Source organism: Gopherus flavomarginatus, chromosome 6 (genome assembly GCF_025201925.1).
Source record: "Gopherus flavomarginatus isolate rGopFla2 chromosome 6, rGopFla2.mat.asm, whole genome shotgun sequence".
NCBI lineage: Eukaryota > Metazoa > Chordata > Testudines > Testudinidae > Gopherus > Gopherus flavomarginatus.
Window position 1 is genome coordinate 32,836,704 of NC_066622.1, and position 21,560 is coordinate 32,858,263.

General features: G+C 51.5%; 1 protein-coding gene across 1 annotated transcript in view; it reads right to left on the reverse strand.

Annotated features, from left to right (window-relative positions):
• Positions 1-21,560, reverse strand: part of SCYL1 (SCY1 like pseudokinase 1) — a 28,919-nt gene continuing 7,359 nt past the window's right edge. The window contains exons 7-18 of the mRNA XM_050958869.1: positions 20,731-20,889; positions 19,652-19,759; positions 18,933-19,046; positions 9,246-9,401; positions 8,546-8,734; positions 8,238-8,313; positions 7,958-8,140; positions 5,532-5,671; positions 2,260-2,361; positions 911-1,213; positions 484-550; positions 1-401 (exon numbers count right to left, since the gene is read on the reverse strand). Coding sequence (XP_050814826.1) covers positions 277-401; positions 484-550; positions 911-1,213; positions 2,260-2,361; positions 5,532-5,671; positions 7,958-8,140; positions 8,238-8,313; positions 8,546-8,734; positions 9,246-9,401; positions 18,933-19,046; positions 19,652-19,759; positions 20,731-20,889 — 1,722 coding nt within the window. The 3' untranslated portion in view covers positions 1-276. The remainder of the gene's footprint in view (positions 402-483; positions 551-910; positions 1,214-2,259; positions 2,362-5,531; positions 5,672-7,957; positions 8,141-8,237; positions 8,314-8,545; positions 8,735-9,245; positions 9,402-18,932; positions 19,047-19,651; positions 19,760-20,730; positions 20,890-21,560) is intronic.

Sequence of the window (21,560 nt, forward strand, 5' to 3'; positions counted from 1 at the left end):
TCATTTAAAATTAATTTATTCCTACACCCTTTATATACAAGAAAGATTGCAGCACATACAGGAAAAATGTAAATAGCCACACAATCACAGACCCCTACCTGCTTTTTACTGAGAAGCTGTACAGAATAAATACAGTAGAACCACAAGTTTGTGCATCGCTCTGCATGTGAGTGTACCTGGCTGAGGGGGTGTCCTTATTGCTGATGTATGTATAAACTAACATTCTAAGAGCATATGTACAAGCTATAGCTAAAGCTTCCACTGCTCTGTTGCCCGTCAGTCCAACTTCCTGGCGCCCAGTTTCATAGGTCCCTTTGCCACCTTCCTGTCCGCCCGTTTAGCTTCCATCTCCTTCTTCCGCTCCTCTCGCTTCTTGCGTGCTAATTCTGCCCTGCTGAGCCCTAGGGAGACACAAGAATTCCCAGCTAGTAGGAATGGCTGGATGGAACAATCATGTGCAACTTTGCTGCTTCAACAACTCACCCTGGTCAGAGTCCACAGATTCCCAGTTTTCCTCTGTACCCCAGTCGCCAATGGCATCCATGCGTCTCTGGCAATTGAAGTTAGACACAGAATTAGAATTCAGGGGAGTCCTTCACAGTTATGCACTATACTGGTGGAAGCACTCAGTACACATTTATCTTTCCACAAAGGAAGAGACGTGAAGTAGCTAAGCCCTAAACTGAGGGGGTATCCCACCCTGCCTTCCCCTGGAACTTCAGTTAAATGGTGTGTGTGTGTGTGGTGAGGGGTGGGGGGGAATAGCACTAGCCATTTCCTGGCCTTTGAGGGGTGTGTACACCCTCCCCAAAAAACTCCAAAACAATGTCATCCAGGTAGTAAGTGGCAGAGCTGGGAATTGACACACACACAAACCCCATCCACGATCATGAGACATGGAGAAACTTACCTGGGTCTCTGTTGTTGACTTCTGAGTAGGGATTATGGAGAAGAAAGGATCTGGTTTCTCTGCACTTGATGAGCTGTCCCAATCATATTCGCTGGCCAGTTTGGTCCCTTCTGGCTGGGCCAAGGGAGCTTGCTGTGAGGGGGTCGGTTTCTGCATTGTCCGGGAATCAAAATCCTCCTCCCAGCTGTCCTCTGCCACGGAACTTTGTCCCTGAGTGCCCCACTTCTTGTGACTCCATGTGGATCCAACCTCCCAACCAGAGCTGGTCCAGTCTGATTCCTGTTTCTTGGAGGAGCTGCTGGTCTGTTAATGATTTGGGGGTGGGGGTGAGGATTGATCAGAACCACCAAAAGAGGACAAATGAGCTATGAGAGAGGAACTGAAGGGGCTTCTGGACTAGTCATATTCTACCTGCAAGATTTAGAAGAGGTGACTTAGAGCGTCCAGGCTCAACAGATAAAAGTCAGGAATGGGAAAAGTCTTGCCCGCCATCCTAACTGCTAGACCACACTGTCTTTCATACTAGTAGGCACTTGAACAATGGTTATTCCCATCTGAGGGCCATATGGTGACTAAGGCGAGAAAGGTTGACAGACTTAATTTAAAGACCACGATCAAATAGCCTTTTAGCCTTCTCTGGGATAAACTAAACAAGCTGAGCTTCACAAGGCTCTCCCTATAAGGTGGATTTTCCAGACCTGGAATCATTCTTATAGTTCTCTGCTGACCTCTTCCAATTTGACATCCTTTTTGAAGTGTGGACACCAGAACCAGACATTGTATCCAGTAATGGTGTCACCACTACCGCAGACACTGGTGATGCCCTCTTCCTTTACTCCTACTCAATATTCCCCTGCTTACATGTCCAAGTTTATTTGCGCCCTTTCAGCTCTAGCATTGCCCTGGGAGCACTTGGTTATTTATCCTGATGTCACTGTAGTCCAGGATACAGTTTCCTTGCCCCATTACGTAATCTACATTATTTGTTCCTAGATGTAATAATCCTTAGTTCTTATACAGCACTTTTCAACAGTCGATTTCAAAGCATTTAACAAAGGATGTCATCCCCATTTCCCAGATGAGGAAACTGAGGCACAGAGATTTGCCCAAGGTCAGTGAGCAGGCTGTGGTAGATCCAGGAATAGAACCGAGGACTCCTAAGTCCCAGTTTAATACCCTATCCACTAGGCCACACTATTGCCCCTACAACCTTCCCAGTTGGTATTAGCTTGAGCGTTACTCGCTCCCTCCCAGAGACCATGGAGACCAAATGAAAGAAAGGGACACCTGCACTTAAGACAGCACATGGTGCGGCATCACAGTGATAGCATGTGCAGAAAGTCACCTACCATCCTGGCCCCAGGCTTCTTCAACACCAAGGCTGGTTCTGACCACTCCGGGGTGTTCCAGTCATCCAGGCTCACCTGCCCTTTGGCTTGCTCAGCCTCTTGCTAGAAGCAAAAGCACAGAAAATGAGGCACAGCACACAAGGAAGCAAAATCTCACACCAGGCAGCAATAGAGCCTGCAGCTAATTTGGCAGAAGTCACTGGATGGTGCTGTGGCGCATACTTTTCTGCATACGAGCAGTGGCCAGTCTTGGAAAATATGCAAAGCTGTTGTTAACTTGGTGATGCATTCATGTATTTTTTTCAGGGGAGCTACTGCAAGCAGTGCAAAAATATTTGCTGCCTACTCTTAAAAGACAGTTCCTCACCTTTGTAACTCTTGTTCTTCGAGATGTGTTGCTCATATCTATTCCAATAAGGTGTGTGCGTGCTGCGTGCATGATCATCAGAAGATTTTTACCCTAGCAACACTCGGTGGGTCGGCTGAGGCGCCCCCTGAAGTGGCGCCCTCATGGCGCTGGATATATGCCCCTGCCGACAGAGGGGAAGGAGGGAGAGTTTGGAATGGAGATGAGCAACACATCTCAAAGAACAACAGTTACAAAGGTGAGTAACCATCTTTTCTTCTTCGAGTGCTTGCTCATATCGATTCCAACTAGGTGACTCCCAAGCCTTATCTAGGCGGTGGGGTCGGAGTGAGATGTCGCGGAGTGAAGGACCGCTGAGCCAAATGCAGCATCACCCCTGGACTGCTGCACTATCACATAGTGCAGCATAGTGGGAAGCGAAGGTATGTACTGATGACCAAGTTGCTGCCCTACAGATCTCCTGTAAGGGCACATGAGTCAGGAAGGCGGAGGACGAAGCCTGAGCCCTAGTAGAGTGGGCACTAAGGTGCGTAGTCGGGACACCAGCCAGGTCATAGCACGCACGGATGAGATGTAATCCAGGATGAGATGCACTGTGTGGAGACCGGGAGGCCCTTCACTTGGTCTGCGCTACGAACAGCTGGGTCGTCCTCCTAAAGGGTTTTGTTTGTTCAATGTAAAAGGCGAGGGCCCTCCGAACGTCTAGGGAATGCAGCTGTTGCTCTCGTTGAGAGGCGTGCGGCTTCAGGTAGAAGACTGGAAGGAAGATGTCTTGGTTGACATGGAAGGCAGATACCACCTTAGGAAGGAAGGCAGGGTGTGGTCTCAGCTGTACCTTGTCCTTATGAAACACCGTATACGGTGAGTCCGACATGAGGGCTCCAAGTTCCGACACGTGTCCCACCGAGGTGATAGCAATGAGGAAAGCTGTTTTCCAGGAAAGATACAGAAGTGAGCAAGTGACCATTGGCTCAAACAGGGCACCCATGAGCCTGGATAGGACCAGGTTCAGGTCCCACGTAGGAGCCGGATCCCGAATTTGTGGGTACAGATGTTCCAATCCCTTGAGGAACCTGCTGACCATGGAATTGGAGAAAACCGCGCGCCCATTTCCACCCGAGTGGAAAGCCAACATTGCTGCTAAGTGTACTCTGATGGATGAAACTGCTAGGCCCTGCTGTTTCAAGGACAAGAGATAATTTAGGATAGTAGGTATTGGCACCTCCAGAGGGGCAGTATTGCTCAGGGCACACCAGCAGGAGAAACTTTTCCATTTAGCCAGATACGTGGACCTAGTAGAGGGCTTTCTGCTACCCAAGAGTACGTGCTGCGCTGAGCAGGAGCAACTCAGCTCAGATTGAGTTAGTCATGCAGCATCCATGCTGTGAGATGGAGGGATTGCAGGTCCGGACGACACAGTTGGCCATGCTCCTGAGTGATCAGGTCTGGCCACAACAGGAGTAGAATTGGTGTGGTCACTGACAGATCGAGGAGAGTGCTGTCTATTGCTTGGGCCACGCTGGGGCGATCAAGATTAAGCGGGCCTTGTCTCTTCGCAATTTGAGAAGGACCTTGTGAACCAATGGGAATGGAGGAAAGGCGTAGAGCCAGATGATCTTTCCACAGCATCAGGAAGGCATCTGATAGTGCCCCTGGAGAGAGCAGAACACCTGACACTTCCGATTCTCGCAAGAGGCGAAAAGGTCTATCTGGGGAAACCCCCACTTCCGGAAAACAGAATGGATAACATCCAGGCGAATCGACCACTCGTGAGCCAGGAAGGACCTGCTGAGTCTATGTGCCAAGGTGTTTTGGACTCCCTGGAGAAACAACGCCACCAGGTCGATTGAGTGGGCTATGCAGAATTCCCACAGGCAAATGGCTTCCTGACAGAGGAGGAATAATCACGCTCCCCCTAGCTTGTTGATGTAAAACATGCCCATTGTGTTGTCTGTGAAGACTGCGACACAACGGCCCTGAAGATGTTCATGGAACACCTGACACACCAGACATACTGCTGTCAGTTCCCAAAGGCCCTGTGTGCGAAGGTCCGCAAGGTGAGCGCCCCAGCCCAGAGATGATGCATCCGTGGTTAGGACTAGGGAGGGCTATGGGGCATGGAATGGCATCCCCCCACATACGATGTTGGATTTCAACCACCAAGACAGGAAGGTTAAGACTTCCGTCGGTACCGTGAGCACCATGTCTAGATTGTCTCAGCCTGGACGGTAGACTGATGAGAGCTAGGCCTGAAGTGGGCGGAGGCATAGTCTGGCATGTCTGGTCATGAAGGTGCGAGATGCCATGTGTCCCACTAGGCCGAGGCACATGCGTGCTGTCGAGGTCGGGAAGCTTCAGGGCCATGGATAATGCTCACCATGGACTGGAAGCGGGTGGTAAGAAGGAACTGAGGGGGTGCTGGGTTGGCAGGGGCATATATCTGGCGCCATTAGGGTGCCACTCCAGGGGATGTCCCAGCTGACCCACCGAGTGTCGCTAGGGTAAAAATCTTCCGACGATCATGCACGCAGCACGCACACACCTAATTGGAATCGATATGAGCAAGCACTCAAAGAAGAATATTTTTAACTTTGGCAGGTTCTTGGGGCAGAACTTCTTCTGGGGAACTGGGCATGGGGCACTGGCATCTGGGCTGAGAAATCTGAAACAGGATTGCCCTGCATGCTGTTTGTGACCACCTCTGCCCCAGGACTATGCATGCAGTGTAAGTAAATAAGTTACACTAAAAAATTGCCCGCCACTCTACTAATTTCCCCACCAGACTATAAGCTCCCAAATCTGCTCAAACTCAGCAGAGAGGTCACGAGTCCTTACTCCAATCACTGAGGCAGCCCACCTGTCATCCTCAAACAAACTCTATTGCAGACAGAAGTGTGTTGCTCACCTCCAAGCTTCCCCAGTCATCATCGTCCCATCTATCTGTGGAGTTCTCTTCTTCCTCGGTCACATCTCCCTCCAGATCCCATCGGCTGGATGGAATGGGAGCTGCTGGCAATGTCGCCGGGGAAGTGATGTGGCTGGCTCCTTGAAGACAAAAGCCTACAGTATTAGAAGGTTTCCTTTCTCTTACAGTGGCCAGCACTGAGCGCTTCAAATGAACTGCGCCCAAGTTTTCTCCTATCTCCTATTACAGCTAAGGCTTGTCAACACAGGGAATGCTATGGCTATGGATCAATTTCCCCAGGGGATCCCTTCCAAATCCCTTGTTCATTTAATATTTTAATGCTGAAGGATGCTAATTGCTGCCATCACCTGAATCTTGGATCCAAAAACAATCACAGCCCTAGCTACAGCCAATGGGTGCGCCAAGCAGACCCAACGGAAAGAGCAATTAAGCAACTTTATGTAGTAGAGACAGCTACAAAGAATGGAGGGATTGACCAATGCATCTGGCAGGTCAGAGCCAAGACTGCAGAGACTAGGTGATCAGTTGCAGCCTGTGTGTGTTGGCGGCAGGAAGCCCAGGGAAGCACTGAGTATTTGAGAGAGGAAGCGAGGGACAGAGCTTCTTGGGCACAGAGTGATAAACTGGGATCAGGTTTTTTCCGAATCTTCTCTGTTACGCTAAATAGATCGAGCTCCTTGAGTCTAAGTCCCCACATGGGGAACAGAAATTTGTCAGTGTAACACACAAAGACCTAACAAGATCCGATGGCTGGAAGTGGAAACTAGAAAAATTGAGACAGGATATAAAGCACACATTTTGAATAGGGTGCAGAGAGAACTGTGTTAAATCAGCAAGCAGGAAACTTGGATTTAAATCATCCATTGTTAATTTTATTTTACATTTGTACTTTTAAATTATTTGCCTAACCAAAAGTTATTTTCACTGGTTGTAATCATTAAAACATGCTGATTTGCAACTAAATATTGCCTTTACATTAAATGTGATGCTATTTTTTGCTAACCGGGTGGATGCACTACACCAGACATGGGCAAACTACAGTCTGCAGGCCAAATCCAGCCATGGGACCGTCCTGCCCGTCCCCTAAGCTCCCGGCCGGGGAGCCTATTCCCCAGCCCCTCCCCCGCAGCCACGCTGCCCACACTCTGGCCTGCCACTCCCGCTGGGCAGTGTGGGGTGCGCAGCTGGTTCTGGCTGGGTGTCATGGCTGCAAGCTCCTGCTGCTGGTAAGGGGGTGGGAGCAGGGGGCTTGGATAAGGGAGCAAGGGTCCTGGGGGGCAGTCAGGGAGGAGGGGACAGTTGGATGGGGCGGAGGTTCTGGTGGGGCGGTCAGGGGATGGGGAACAGGGGTCAGGGAGGGTTGGGAGTGGGAGTCCCGGGGGGCCTGTCAGGGGGTGGGGATGTAGATAGGGGTTGGGAGGGCAGTCAGGGGACAGAGTGTAGAGGGGCTGGATAAGGGGGTGGGATCCTGGAAGGGGGCAGTCAGGGGACAAGGAACAGGAGGGTCGGATGGGTTGGTGTTATGAGGGGGGCAATCAAGATGGGATGTTTTTCTAAGAGACCTGCTCTATTTCAAATAGGGATTAACACAAGGAAATCCTATGGCCTGTGTTACAGCAGAGCTCAGACGGGATGATCACAAGGTCCCTTTCTTTAATCTTGATCAGAAAACTGCCTGCTATTGTTTGGTTCTGCTGTGTTCAGGGAAACAGAACTTTGTGTGCATTCTTTTTAAATAAACAAGATTACATCAAGATTAAAGTTGGGCAAAACAAAATTCAGCAAACAGTAAATTAGCTAAAAATGCATTTTGAGGGGCACTAAAACTATATGCCATATTCACCCTTAGATTGCAAATAGTTTCAGTTAAAAAAATTATTTCTTTTCCCCAAAAAACGTCAAAACTGTTTCTTTTGACTCTTTTGACTTTTTGTTTAGAAAAGTTTCATTTACAAATTTAGCTTAGATTAAAAAATAAACAAACAAAAAGTGTTTTGTGTTTTTCATTTTGCTTCAGGTGTTTTTTTGAGCTGAAACAAAGTTTTTCATTTCAGCAACCACCATCATCACCCCCGTCAAAAAAATTACATATTCGCTCAGCTCTAACTGAAAATATACCTGACTTGCGTAACTGATTTCCCTTTTTCTGGAAACAACCATGCAAAGTCCCAAATACTGATCAACTGCTTGAGCCAAAGAGGCAACCATCCTTACTACTACACTCTGGCTAGTCTTCTGTAGGCTAACTGTGTGTCATGCAAACAAGCATTTCCTTCTATCGCTTGAGATGGTGCTGCTGGCTTCAGTGAGATTTGCCGCATGGCTACTCAATTCTCTGATGCCACAACCCCAGGGTGAATAAAGCCCAAATCAAGCTTTGAGATTACAGCTGTGCAAAGACTGACCGACACTGGGTGGCTCCGGTGCACCTCCAGTGGGGGTTTCCACAGTTGTTTGTTCTACCGTGGTCCCGGCGTTTGTTCGGATTAGCTTCGACGTAAGCGATGAGACCCCTGTCACGGCCCAGCCTGCCCAGCTGGCAGCTGCTCCCATCCCAGGGCTGGCTGATGCTGCGTGAACATCCTTCTCTGCAAAGGGAGCAGAAAGAAAAGGAGGAAAAGGTCCATTAGTTCTGTTTGGTGTTTAAATGCCTGAAAACTTCAGCACGATATCAGGATCACTCACCCAGTTCAGAGAGCTGAGATGGGTCTTCAGAGACAGTTTCTAGCTTAGTTACGAAGCTTCGAATGGCCTTGAAAGTCTAGGAGATTTAAGTTACTTTATTATTATATGCTGTAGAGATACCCCCATCGTACAGTGGGAGCCCTTGTTGCACCAGTGACTGCACTGACCCCCAACTGAGATTGGGTGCCACCATCACACTGGGCACTAGAGTGGACAGGTCCAAGGTTGGAGGTCCCCACTGTGCCGGGCATCAGAGCTGGAGGCTTGGAGTTGGTGGCTCTGCAAATTTCACTGCAGATCCAACTCACCTGATCCCTGACTGTCTTTTCAGGGTCAACTGTCAGCGCACACAGAACCGGCAGGATTTTGAATGCACAGTCATTCACAGAGTAGAAGTTGTGAGTGGCAGCGAATCCCAAGACGCCCGCTGCCCGGGAGGGAGCAAATGGGTCTTTTGTAGCACGGCTGAAGGCAGAGATCAAAATTCTTTGTCTGGTCTGGAAACAAGAGAATGGGCAATTTATTATGTGTATTATGGTAGCACCTGGGAGCCCCAGTCACAGACCCACTGTGCTAGCCCTGCACAAATACATAAAAAAACATTCCCTGCCGTGATGAGTTTTCAGTGTAAATAGACTAGACAGACACAGGGTGGGAGAAAGGAAGATTATCCATGTTTTACAGCCAAAGAACAATGAAGGTTACACTGACTTTGTAGCAGAGCCTGGAATCAAAGCCAGGCCTTCCAGGCTCTGGGCTGGTACTTTAACCACAAGACCCTCCTGTCCCCTTCTCCTGAAAGCTAGACCACTGCTGGGATCTACAATCCACAATTCCCCACTTAAAGAGGGTCACAATCTTCCTCTGCACCATCTGAAGCTTTGGTGAGAAATAGGCATTTTAAAGGGAAATCACCCTGGGAAAGAAACCAGGGTCTGTGTCTTATTTTCCCCCATCCCGCCTGGCATCGGGTCCTCCTGGAATGCAGGAAACGATCTCACTACTCACGCTGGCATTGAGGTAAGGACCGATCTTTCCAAGGCACACAGTGGTGTTGCAACGAATGGGCCCCTGGTCATCCTTGGCCTGCAGACGGGCAAAGTGCTTCATCAGCTCCACGTTGAGATTGTTCTCGTTCAGCTTGGGGGCCAGCAGCAGCATTGACTGTGAGGGGAGGAAAGACGCTGGTCATGAGGTAGTCCAGATCTAATAACATCTGGTTCTTACAGAGCACTTGTCATCAGTAGCTCTCAAAGTGCCTTACAAAGGAGGCTGGTACTATTATCCACATTGTATACATGAGGAAAATGAGTCAAGGGGCTGTTAAAGTGATTTGCCTAAGGTCACCCAGCAGGCAAGTGGGAGAGACAGAAATTTAACCCAGGTCTTCTGAGTTCCAGTCTGATGCTAACCCATTAGACCATGGTGCCTCCCTAGCTCATAGGATGTATTGACAGCATGGCTAATAACAGGGAGTAACTCCTGAAGCATCCCTTGTTGTACAGCTGTAGTAGGGCTTTTATCCTCTATAGGACACTAGAATTATGCAACATTTATATCGCAACAGAACTTAGAGGATTTGGGCCCCACTGCATCAGGCAAACAGAATAATTATAGCTGGACTAAACCTTTTTGACAAAACAGTTTTTCATAGAAAAATAGTCTGGTAGAAACTGAAACAATGTGAGGGAACGTGGTTTTTGATAAAATTCTCAATGGAAGAAAGTCAAAGCGATTTGTTTAGACTGTTTCAACCATTCATTTAACTTTATTTTGTTTCTACTTCTATATTATAATAATTTTAATATTAGATTATATGCACTGTATTGACTTACATTTAATATTTTATAGTGTTTTGACAAACCAAACTATTCCAACATTATTGATACAAAATGAGAGGCTAAATGATTCAGTTTCATTTTATTTCGCCGTTTATATTATATTCATTTTTAATGTATAGTATAATTTATATATTGTTCTGACATGAACTAAATGCTTTTACCTTATTAAAATGAAACAATTTGACATTATCAAAACAAAACGTTTCAATGGTTCCAAATCAAAATTTTTCAGAGCTTCCATTCTGTGGAAAATTTAGGAATCAGAATAAAAATCATTTATGCCATTATGTCAGAATTTCCCACAGAATGGAAATTCCATTTCCCAGCCAACTCTAAAAACATAGCAGTCCTGCCCCCAGACAGCTTAACAAGTCTGGGCCCCATTGTTTCAGGCACTGTACAAACATATAATAATAGTAGTAACTGTCCCAAAATCAGGCAACAGAGTAACATCCCTTGGGGTTTGGATCTGATATTATGTCCTGCAGTGACAGATATTTCTATAGCCCTTTGTCTGTCAAGGAATCCCCTTCGGATAGTGGCAAGGGTTGGGTTAAAGCTCATTAAAACTGGGAGAGAAGGGGGTAACTGCTGCCCTTCATTAAAGGGAGTTGTAAGAAGCTATTAACGCTTCTTTATGGACTCAGAGCTGAAACATCAGGGGGCCTGCAAACAAAACTGTGTGTTTTGGCTCCTGAGGCTGCTCAGGCATTTTCATTCAGGAGGCAGAGGGGCTTCCCTGGGTATTGTTTTAGCAGAGGGGTGAGAAGAGAAAACAGCCAGGATGCACCAGACACAGAAGCACTGGGAAAGGGCCCTTAGGAAAAGCCAAGAGAGAGCTTTTGAGTGCTGGCTGAAAGCAGCTGGGAGCAAAGAAACATCAAACAAAGATGTCCTGTTGTTTGATTCCTGCTGTGTTCAGAGAAACAGCACTCTGTACATTCTTTGTAAATAAACAGGATTGCATCAAAGAAAACCTGATGCTATCATCAATTTCTCCTCCTAACCAAACAGCCTGGGGGACCCCAAATTGTGGCTAACCACTCGGGTCAAAAAGGGGGAATATCCAGCTCCTAACATTCATATATCCCACAGCAGTTTACAAAGGATGATCACTATCACTATCTGCATTTTTCAGATGAGGGAAAAAGACAGGTGGATGACTTGCCTGAGATGAATGGCAAAGCTGGGAATAGGTTTCAGAGGGGTAGCCATGTTAGTCTGTATTAGCAAAAACTACGAGGAGTCTTTGTGGCACCTTAGAGATTAATTTGTTAGTCCCCAAGGTGCCACAAGGACTCCTCGTTGTTAAAGCTGGAAACAGAATCCAGGCCCAAGGGAAGTGGGGGAGGGAGAGGTCTCAGCTAGAGACATTGGAAAAGGGTCTAGTTTTCAGAGGGTGGGTGCTCAGTACTTCCTCCAAATCAGGCCTCTTTCTAAAAGGCATCAAATCAGGCAACTAAAATCACTAGTCACTTTTGACAAATCCTTGCCCGGGTCTCCTGAGTCCTTGGTCCAAAGCACTATTTACATATTGCCTGTCAATCCAGCCAACGTACACAGCAAAAAGTGCATCCTCTGAAAACTGACAGGACTCAGGACAGACTTGTCTGAGGTTCTTTGTGGGAAAGACTGTCCAGATCATGCAAACCAATATCACATAAAATCTCCTCCCCGTGCAGAGGTAAGAATTAGCAACAGGGTCTGACAAGATCAATAGTCCAAAGCAGCATCATTTTCCCCCTTAACTCCACACCATGAGCATCCTTCAAGAAGGAGGAACAGAGCAACCCTGAAATTGATTTCTAGATTATAAAGTCAGAAGGGACCACTGTGTTCATCTAGTGCAGGGGTCGCCAACCTTTCAGAAGTGGTGTGCCAAGTCTTCATTTATTCACTCTAATTTAAGGTTTCGCATGCCAGTAAAAGACGGTTACTCACCTTTGTAACTGTTGTTCTTCGAGATGTGTTGCTCACATCCATTCCAGTTAGGTGTGCGCGCCGCGCGTGCACGTTCGTCGGAAACTTTTTTACCCTAGCAACTCCAGTGGGCCGGCAGGTCGCCCCCTGGAGTGGCGCCGCCATGGCGCCCAATATATATCCCTGCCGGCCCACCCGCTCCTCGGTTCCTTCTTGCCGGCGACTCCGACAGTGGGGAAGGAGGGCGGGTGTGGAATGGATGTGAGCAACACATCTCGAAGAACAACAGTTACAAAGGTGAGTAACCGTCTTTTCTTCTTCGAGTGATTGCTCACATCCATTCCAGTTAGGTGAATCCCAAGCCATACCTAGGCGGTGGGGTCGGAGCGAGAAGTCGCGGCATGGAGCACAGCAGATCCGAAGGCCGCATCCTCTCTAGACTGCTGGACCAGGGCGTAGTGGGAAGCAAAGGTGTGGACCGATGACCAGGTCGCTGCCCGACAGATTTCCTGGATGGGCACACGGGCAAGGAAAGCCAGCGACGACGCCTGCGCCCTGGTAGAATGCGCAGTCACACGGCCCGTAGGGACGTGGGCCAAGTCATAGCAGGTCCTGATACAGGACGTTACCCATGAGGATAACCTCTGGGAGGAGATAGGAAGCCCTTTCATGCGGTCCGCTACCGCCACGAAAAGCTGGGGGGATTTGCGGAAGGGCTTAGTCCTCTCCACGTAAAACGCGAGAGCCCTACGGACATCAAGCGAGTGGAGCTGCTGCTCCCTGCCTGAGGAGTGAGGTTTCGGGAAAAAAACCGGGAGGAATATCTCTTGGTTGACGTGGAAGGCTGAGACCACCTTGGGGAGAAAAGCAGGGTGTGGTCTCAGCTGCACCTTGTCCTTGTGGAAGACCGTATATGGGGGGTCTACCACAAGAGCCCGGAGTTCCGACACCCGTCTAGCTGAGGTGATAGCTACTAGAAAGGCCGTCTTCCAAGAGAGGTAAAGCAGGGAGCAAGTAGCTAACGGCTCAAAGGGGGGCCCCATGAGCCGGGACAACACCAGGTTAAGATCCCAGGTTGGAGCAGGGGGACGGACGTTAGGGTATAAACGTTCCAGCCCCTTAAGGAATCTAGACACCGTCGGGTGGGAAAAAACAGAGCGACCATCCGCACCCGGGTGAAAGGTGGAGATAGCTGCTAGGTGGACTCGTAACGACGATATGGCCAGACCTTGCCCTTTGAGGGACCAAATGTAGTCTAAGATGTCGGCTACTGAAACTTCCATAGGGCGGAGATTTCTCTCCACGCACCAATAGGAGAAGCGCTTCCATTTGGCCAAATATGTCGCTCTTGTGGACGGCTTCCTGCTGCCCAAGAGCACCTCCCTCACCGGCGTGGAACAGCGCAGCTCAGAGCCAGTCAGCCACGCAGGAGCCACGCCGCTAGGTGCAGCGACTGCAGGTCCGGGTGACAGAGGGTCCCGTGCTCCTGGGTAATCAGGTCCGGATGAAGGGGCAGGGGAACTGGGTCGGCTATGGTCAGGTCCAGCAGCATGGGGTACCAGTGCTGTCTGGGCCATGCCGGGGCTACCATGATCACGTGAGCCCTGTCCCTGCGCACCTTCAGAAGGACCCTGTGGACCAACGGGAATGGGGGAAACGCATAGTACAGGTGGGTCGACCACTGGATGAGGAAGGCATCCGCTATCGACCCGGGCTCCCTGCCCTGAAAGGAGCAGAACGCTTGGCACTTCCTGTTCCCCTTGGACGCGAAGAGGTCCACCCGGGGATAACCCCACCTCCGGAAGATGGAGAGGGCGACGTCTGGGCGAAGGGACCACTCGTGTGACAGGAAGGATCTGCTCAATCGATCCGCCAGCGTGTTCCGTACTCCGGGGAGGAAGGAAGCCATGAGGTGAATGGAGTGGGCTACACAAAAGTCCCAGAGTCGTATCGCCTCGTGGCACAGGGAGGAGGATCTGGTGCCGCCCTGCTTGTTGATATAATACATGGTCGTCGTGTTGTCGGTGAACACCGCGACACAACAACCCTGGAGCTGATGACAGAACGTTTGACAAGCAAGACGGACCGCTCTCAACTCCCGCATGTTGATGTGTAGCCCCACCTCCTCCTGGGACCACAGGCCCTGCGTCCTCAGGGTCCCTGCGTGGGCCCCCCAGCCGAGATCTGAGGCATCTGTTGTTAGGGACACCGAGGGCTGAGATGGGCGGAAGGGGAGACCCGCACACAACACTGACTGGTCCAGCCACCAGCCGAGAGAATCTAAGACCCTCTGGGGGATCGTGATTAACATATCTAGTGGCTGTCTTGTCGGTCTGTAATGACTGATGAGCCACAACTGGAGTGGCCTCATGCGGAGCCGAGCGTAATTGGTCACGAAAGTACAGGCCGCCATGTGGCCTAACAGGGTTAGACACGTCCTCACTGACGTCAAGGGGGCTGTCTGTAGTCGTTGCACGATTGCCGACAAGGCCTGGAACCGCTGCAATGGCAGCAAGGCCCTGCCCACAGTGGCGTCCAGGACGGCCCCGATGAATTCCACCCTTTGTGTGGGGGCCAGGGTGGACTTGTCTGTGTTCACCAAGAGGCCCAGAGTGGCGAACATGTCGGTGATCACACGGACATGGCTGCAGACTTGTTGTTCCGACGTGCCCCGAATTAACCAATCGTCCAGATACGGGAACACGTGGATACGACTGCGCCGAAGCTGCGCCACAACAACTGCCATGCATTTCGTAAACACTCTCGGGGCCGTGGACAAGCCAAATGGGAGGACTGCAAATTGGTAATGCAGAGACCCCACAACGAAGCGAAGGAAACGTCTGTGGGGTGGCCAGATAGCAATGTGAAAATACGCGTCCTGCATGTCGAGGGCGGCGTACCAGTCTCCCGGATCCAGGGATGGGATAATGGTCCCCAAGGAAACCATGCGGAACTTCAACTTCACCAGGTACTTGTTGAGCTCTCGCAGGTCGAGGATAGGCCTGAGGCCTCCCTTGGCCTTGGGGATCAGAAAGTAGCGGGAATAAAACCCCTTGCCTTTCTCGTTCTCCGGCACCGCCTCTATAGCTCCTTTGCCGAGGAGCGTCTGCACCTCCTGCCGAAGGAATTGCTCGTGAGAGGGGTCCCTGAAGAGGGACGAGGAAGGGGGGCGGGGAGGAGGAAATGAAACAAACTGCAGGCGGTATCCCGACTGCACCGTGCGTAAGACCCAGCGGTCTGATGTTATTAGGGACCACGCTGGGAGGAAAAACGAAAGGCGGTTGGAAAACGGGGGGAAAGGATCCATTGGGGAAACTGTTACTGCGCCCTCGGGCGCACCTTCAAAATGAAGGCTTGGGTCCAGGCGGGGGCTTAGAGGAGCCTTGGTTTTGCCCCCCTTGGTTCCCCGAGTGCCTGCGCCTTCCGTTCCTGCCGCGGCGCCTGTTAAGGTCCTGCCGCTGGCGGAACTGGGAATACGGCCTGCGCTGTTGTTGTTGTTGCTGCGGCCGGAAGGGTCTGCGTTGCGTCACTGGTGTGTGCATCCCAAGTGACCGCATGATGACTCGGTTGTCTTTCAGACTCTTGAGTCTGGGGTCTGTCTTGTCCGAGAATAATCCTTGGCCTTCGAAAGGAAGGTCCTGTATAGTGTGCTGGAGCTCCGGCGGAAGGCCGGAAACCTGCAGCCAGGAGAGGCGACGCATTGTTACACCCGACGCGAGGGTACGGGCAGCCGAATCCGCAGCGTCCAAAGAGGCTTGCAAGGACGTGCGTGCGACCTTCTTGCCTTCCTCTAAGATGGCCGTAAACTCCTGACGAGCATCTTGTGGCAGCAGCTCCTTGAATTTATCTGCTGCCACCCAGGAGTTGAAGGCGTATCTGCTTAACAGGGCCTGCTGGTTGGAGACCCTGAGCTGCAGCGCCCCAGCCGAGTACACCTTACGGCCGAGGAGATCCATCCGCCTGGCCTCCCTGGATTTGGGGGCTGGAGCCTCCTGACCGTGACGCTCTTTATCGTTGACGGATTGGACCACCAGGGAACACGGAGTCGGGTGTACGTGGAGGTACTCGTAGCCCTTAGAAGGAGCCATGTACTTCCTCTCGACGCCCTTCGCAGTGGGAGGAATGGAGGCCGGAGACTGCCAGATGGTGTTGGCGTTGGCCTGGATGGTTCGTATGAACGGCAGGGCGACCCTGGTGGGAGCGTCTGCCGAGAGGATGGTCACAATAGGGTCCTCTACCTCCGAGACCTCCTCGGCTTGCAGACTCAGATTTTGGGCTACTCGCCTGAGGAGGTCCTGGTGCGCCCTGAGGTCCAGCGGGGGGGGGCTGTTGGAGGAGGTCCCAGCCACCGCTTCATCAGGGGAGGAGGATGAGGAGACCCCCGGCAAGAGAGTGTCTAATGGGGGGTCTCCCTCGGCCCTCGCCTCTGCCTCAGGAGCCAAAGCGGAGTCTTGATGCTTGGACCCTTCCTCCCCATCCGGGGAGGGAGGGGGGCGAGACAACGAGGCTTCAGGTGCCCTGCGCTCCGCAGTCGCCGGCCTAGCAGGGAGCTGTTGGGGGCCCTGGGCCTGATGATATGCCCAGGGTGTCCAGAAACCCCATTGCTGCGGGCCTTGGTCCTGCTGTGGAGGCTCACTGAACAGCGCCGCCTGCCGGTCGGTGCCCAGCGCGTACCCACTGTCCGTTAATGAAGACACGGACGGCTGTCTAGAGGGCCATGGCGGGGCGGACCCTGGATGGTAAGGGTCCGCGCGGGCCGGCACGGGCGATCGTCACGGTGCCGGGGACCGGTGCCGGGAGTCGTATCGGTGCCGGGACCGGGACCGGGTTCTGTCACGGTGCCGGGATCTGGACCGGTACCGGGCGCCGCTTCGGTGCCGGGATCGGGACCTGCCACCGGTTCGGTGCCGGGAGGTCGACCGGGACCGGGACCTGCCACCAGCTCGGCGCCGGGAGGTCGACCGGTGCGGCGAATGTCTGGATCGGCTCCTGGAATCGCGGTGCCGGTAACGGCGGCTGGAGTCTGACCGCGATCGTCTCGATGTCGACCGGCGCCGCGAGTGCGACCGGTACCGCTGAGGGGAGCGGTGCCGGGACTGCGAGCGGCGGCGGGATCTGGAGCGACCGTGACGTCGGGACCTGGATCGAGAACGTGAGTCCCGAGACGGTGCCGACATCATAGGCTTGCCTCTGGACACGACCCGCACCGGAGGTACCGGGGGTGGTAGCTGAGTGGGCTCGGTCATGGCTATGAGGTCCCGTGCCGAGGCGAAGGTCTCTGGTGTGGATGGCACCACTATCTCGACCCCAGATGTCATGGGGGAGCTTGGCGGCACCGGACTCGACGGACCCGCCGGGCCCGGAGTCGACGGTGCCGGCGGCGCCGCGGCCGATGTTGAGGCCGGGCGCTCCACTCGGGTCTGCCTGGCCGGAGTAATGGACTTCGACGGCCTAGGCTCTGTCCCCGGTGCCGGAGAAGGTCGGTGCCGGGGAGTCTTCTCGGTGCCGGTGCGATCCAGTGCCGGCGCCGACATCCCGGCCTGCGAAGCCGCCGGGTCAAGTGCCGCCTCCATAAGGAGAGTCCGGAGCCTTTGATCCCTCTCCTTCTTAGTCCTTGGCTTAAAAGCCTTGCAGATGCGGCACTTGTCGGATCTGTGCGATTCCCCCAGGCACTTCAGGCACGCGTCGTGGGGATCGCTGGTAGGCATGGGCTTCTTGCAGGCCACACACTGCTTGAAGCCCGGCGAACCAGGCATGAGCCCGGTGCCGGGTGCCGGGAAGGGCTAAGCCCCCAGCGAAGAACTATTTACAAACTACTTATCACTTAACTACCACTATCTACACTTAACAATCTAATTAACAACTACAATAGAGATAACGATAGAGAACAAGGAGAGCTAGGGACGTGGAGGACAGCTATGCCGCGCTCCACAGTTCCAACGACCGACACGGCGGTAAGAAGGAACTGAGGAGCGGGTGGGCCGGCAGGGATATATATTGGGCGCCATGGCGGCGCCACTCCAGGGGGCAACCTGCCGGCCCACTGGAGTTGCTAGGGTAAAAAAGTTTCCGACGAACGTGCACGCGCGGCGCGCACACCTAACTGGAATGGATGTGAGCAATCACTCGAAGAAGAATACATTTTAACATTTTTAGAAGGTCTCTTTCTATAGTCTATAATATATAACTAAACTATTGTATGTAAAGTAAATAAGGTTTTTAAAATGTTTAAGAAGCCCCCCTAGAACCCTCCTGGACCGGGGGCCAGGACCCAGGCAGTGTGAGTGGCACTGAAAATCAGCTTGCGTGCCATGCTGCCTTTGGCACACGTGCCATAAGTTGCCTACCCCTCGTCTAGTGTGACCTATATCACACACAGACTTCTCTATGTTAATTCCTATTTGAACCAGAGCAGATCCATTGGAAAAACATTCCAGCTTGATTTTAAAATGATCACTGATGGAGAATCCATCACATCCCTTGGCAAGTTGTTCCAATGGTTATTTATCGTATTAAAAACGTGCACCTTATTTCCAGTCTGACTTTTTCTAGCTTCAACTTCCAACCACTAGGTCTTGTTAGACCTTTCTCTGCTAAACTGAAGAACCCATTAAAAAAGATTTGTGGCACATGTATGTACTTACAGACTGTGACCAAGTCACCTATTAAACTTCTCTCTGATAAGCTAAATGAATTGAGCTCCTGGAGTCTCTCACTGTCAGGCAGGTTTTTCAACCCTTTAATCATTCTCCTGGCTCTACTCTGAACCCTTTACACTTTATCCATATCCTTCTTGGAAGTGTGGACATCAGAACTGGACACAGTATTCCAGCAGTGGTTGCACCAGTGCCAGATACTGAGGTAATGGAACCTCCCTACTCAAGATCTCTCATTTATACATCCAAAGATCACATTAGCCCTTCTGTTGTTCTACCTTCACTGTCTGCTCACGAATGGCTGGGTTGGTGTCCAGGAAGCCATGCACAACGTGGGGAAAGATCTGGGTGTTGACGGTGGGTTCGTTGAGGTATTGGATGAAGTTTTCCATCTGCAACACACACACACACGCACGCATGTGCCGCCAGTCAGGACTTAACGTTTAGTCTAGTGCTGAGGAAGATCTATGCACAGTCAGAATTAGCAGGGCTCGACACCATCTGGGGAAAGCCAAGAGGAGAACCCAGATGTCCTGTTTCCCAATCTCCTATTCTAAGCCATTGACATCATACCTCTCCACAGCCAGGAACAGATCCAGAAATCCTAGCTCCGAGTCACCCCTGCAGCATGCTTCTTCCCAGAGCTGGGCACAGAACCCAGGTGATCTAATTCTCAGTCCCCTTGTCCTAACAACTAAGGGTACTCTCTCCCAAAGCAGAGCCCAAAAATCCGGTCTGCTAATTCTTTGATCTAGCCACAAAACCATTCCCCTCCCAGAGCTGAGACTAGAACCCAGGAGTCCCAACTCCCATTCTTCTTGGTTCTAACCACTAGATAGGCACTATTCCTCTCCCAGAGCCAGGGACAGAACCCGAAAGTTTAGACTCCCCGTCCCCTCCCAGTTCTAACAAGAACAGAAAAATACTGCTCCTGCCAACCCGTCTGAGCCCTGGATCCGCCCAAGTGCACAGATGCAAAGCGAGGCTGATCACTGACCTGCTGCAACAGCCGTATCCTCATGGCTCGGTCGGTGGAGGAGAACATTTTGACGATGACAGGAATGATCTTCTGCTGATACTCTTCAGTGTTCAGGAACTTCCCCACCTGCAAAAACACTGGAAGTTAAAGAGGAGGCTTTGATCCTGGAGGAGAGGAGGGGCACACAAAGCTTTAGTGCGGAGATGGAAAGTGGTGAGGTGGGCCCATGAGCCTTCCAGAGCTAAAATAATCCTAGGTGGGCCACACCGAGAAATTAATCTGTAGATGTTCCTGGAGTACTGACGTCAGCTCTTGGCACCATCTCCAACATGGTCCATGTATCTTGGGAATGGAGTCTCCATATTTACACACACACACACACATACTCTCCCCCTGCAAGGCCATGTGTCACTTGATGAGGAATATGTAGTGATGGCATACCTCTCTGGCCTCAATTTCCCTTTTCCAGGCATGGGGTGGGGTAAAGTACGGGAAGGGGGGGGGTGGGAATGAGAGAGCACACAGAGCCCTGCCATGGAGGGAGAATCAAGGACTCTGATATAGGTGGAGAGAATGTAGCACATCCAGCCTGCCATGAGAGGCGGGCATTGCAGGGAGTCCCTGAATGAGAGGGTGGTTCACAGCCCACTTGTGCGGGAAATGGAGAGATGCAAGGACCGCTGGTGTATGCAACATGTGCAGCCTACAGAAGCTACAAAGTGCGCAACCCCTTAATAGGGCAGTTTAGCCCTAAAATGCCTCTCTCTCCCAACTTCACTGAGTTACAGGCGGAGATCCAGCCCTCTAGTGCTCTGGCAAACAGAGCAACAGTCTGTTCCCACTTTGAACTGTCCCCATAGTGTTACTTTGTGTTTGCCTGTCTCCTCCCTGTCCCTTTCATAGGTCCTGCTCAGTCGCTGGAGATCTCCAGCAGCAACTGTTCTCCCCTCCCCACAAGCAAAGTCCACTTGCCAGCAGTCCTTGCTCGCTCTGGGAACTACAATCCTCAGAATGCCCAAAGACTGGAAACAGGCCTGTAGCGCCATCCTGTCACAAGACGTAAACAGAGGAATGCCACCGTTAGAATTGCAGCTCACCTTGAAGAGGGGGGTCAGGATGACAGCACCAGCGCTACCAAACTCAAAGGCCGTCAGCAGCTGTGGGAGGATCTTGTGCCGGCAGAAATCTTCGGGGAAGGTGTCTAGGTTGTTGCTCAGCTCCTGGAAGAACTTCTGCCGTTCTGCTGGTTCCTTAATCTGACAGGACAGGGGGAAAGGGAAATGGGGTCACTGGGCAGACTAGCCTGCTCCTTGTGGCTCCATTCTGCCCTTTGGAGCTGCCAACAAGAGAACCAGTGACAATGGTGGCTTGGATGGCGCAGTCTCCTCTCCCACTAGGAAATGGATGGAAATACAGCAAGTTCTTGTTCTATCATACAGGGGCATGAATTTCCATCTCTGCTAACATGGGCTGGAGTTGAACCAGTGACTTAAAGCTGAAGTGGTCTTTATCCTATATAACCCTGAATCCACCAGTCCCTCCCACAACTTCGGATCACATCAGAACTAATGCCTTGGGGAATGAAAAGACACCTTACCCCTTTCCCTGCCCCTAAGCCAATCAGTCCCCATACCCTGCAGCAGGATTGACGCCAGTACTCCCTAGAGAGGAAAGGCCTCACATCCCATTCCCCACCTCCCTGATCCAGCTAGTCTCCCCCTCAGGGCTGGTGCCCTCTGGAGGGGAAGGGCCTTATATCTCATTCCCCGCCACAGCCAGTTCCCTCTCAACCTCCCCTTAAAATTAATTGTGCTCCCGAAGCCACTTTTCCCCATCAAGCAAGCATATAACGGACCCAAGACAAAGTTCAACGGGACCATAAACCAAAGCAGGGGGTCCTCAAGCCCCAGCAATTGATTGGACACTC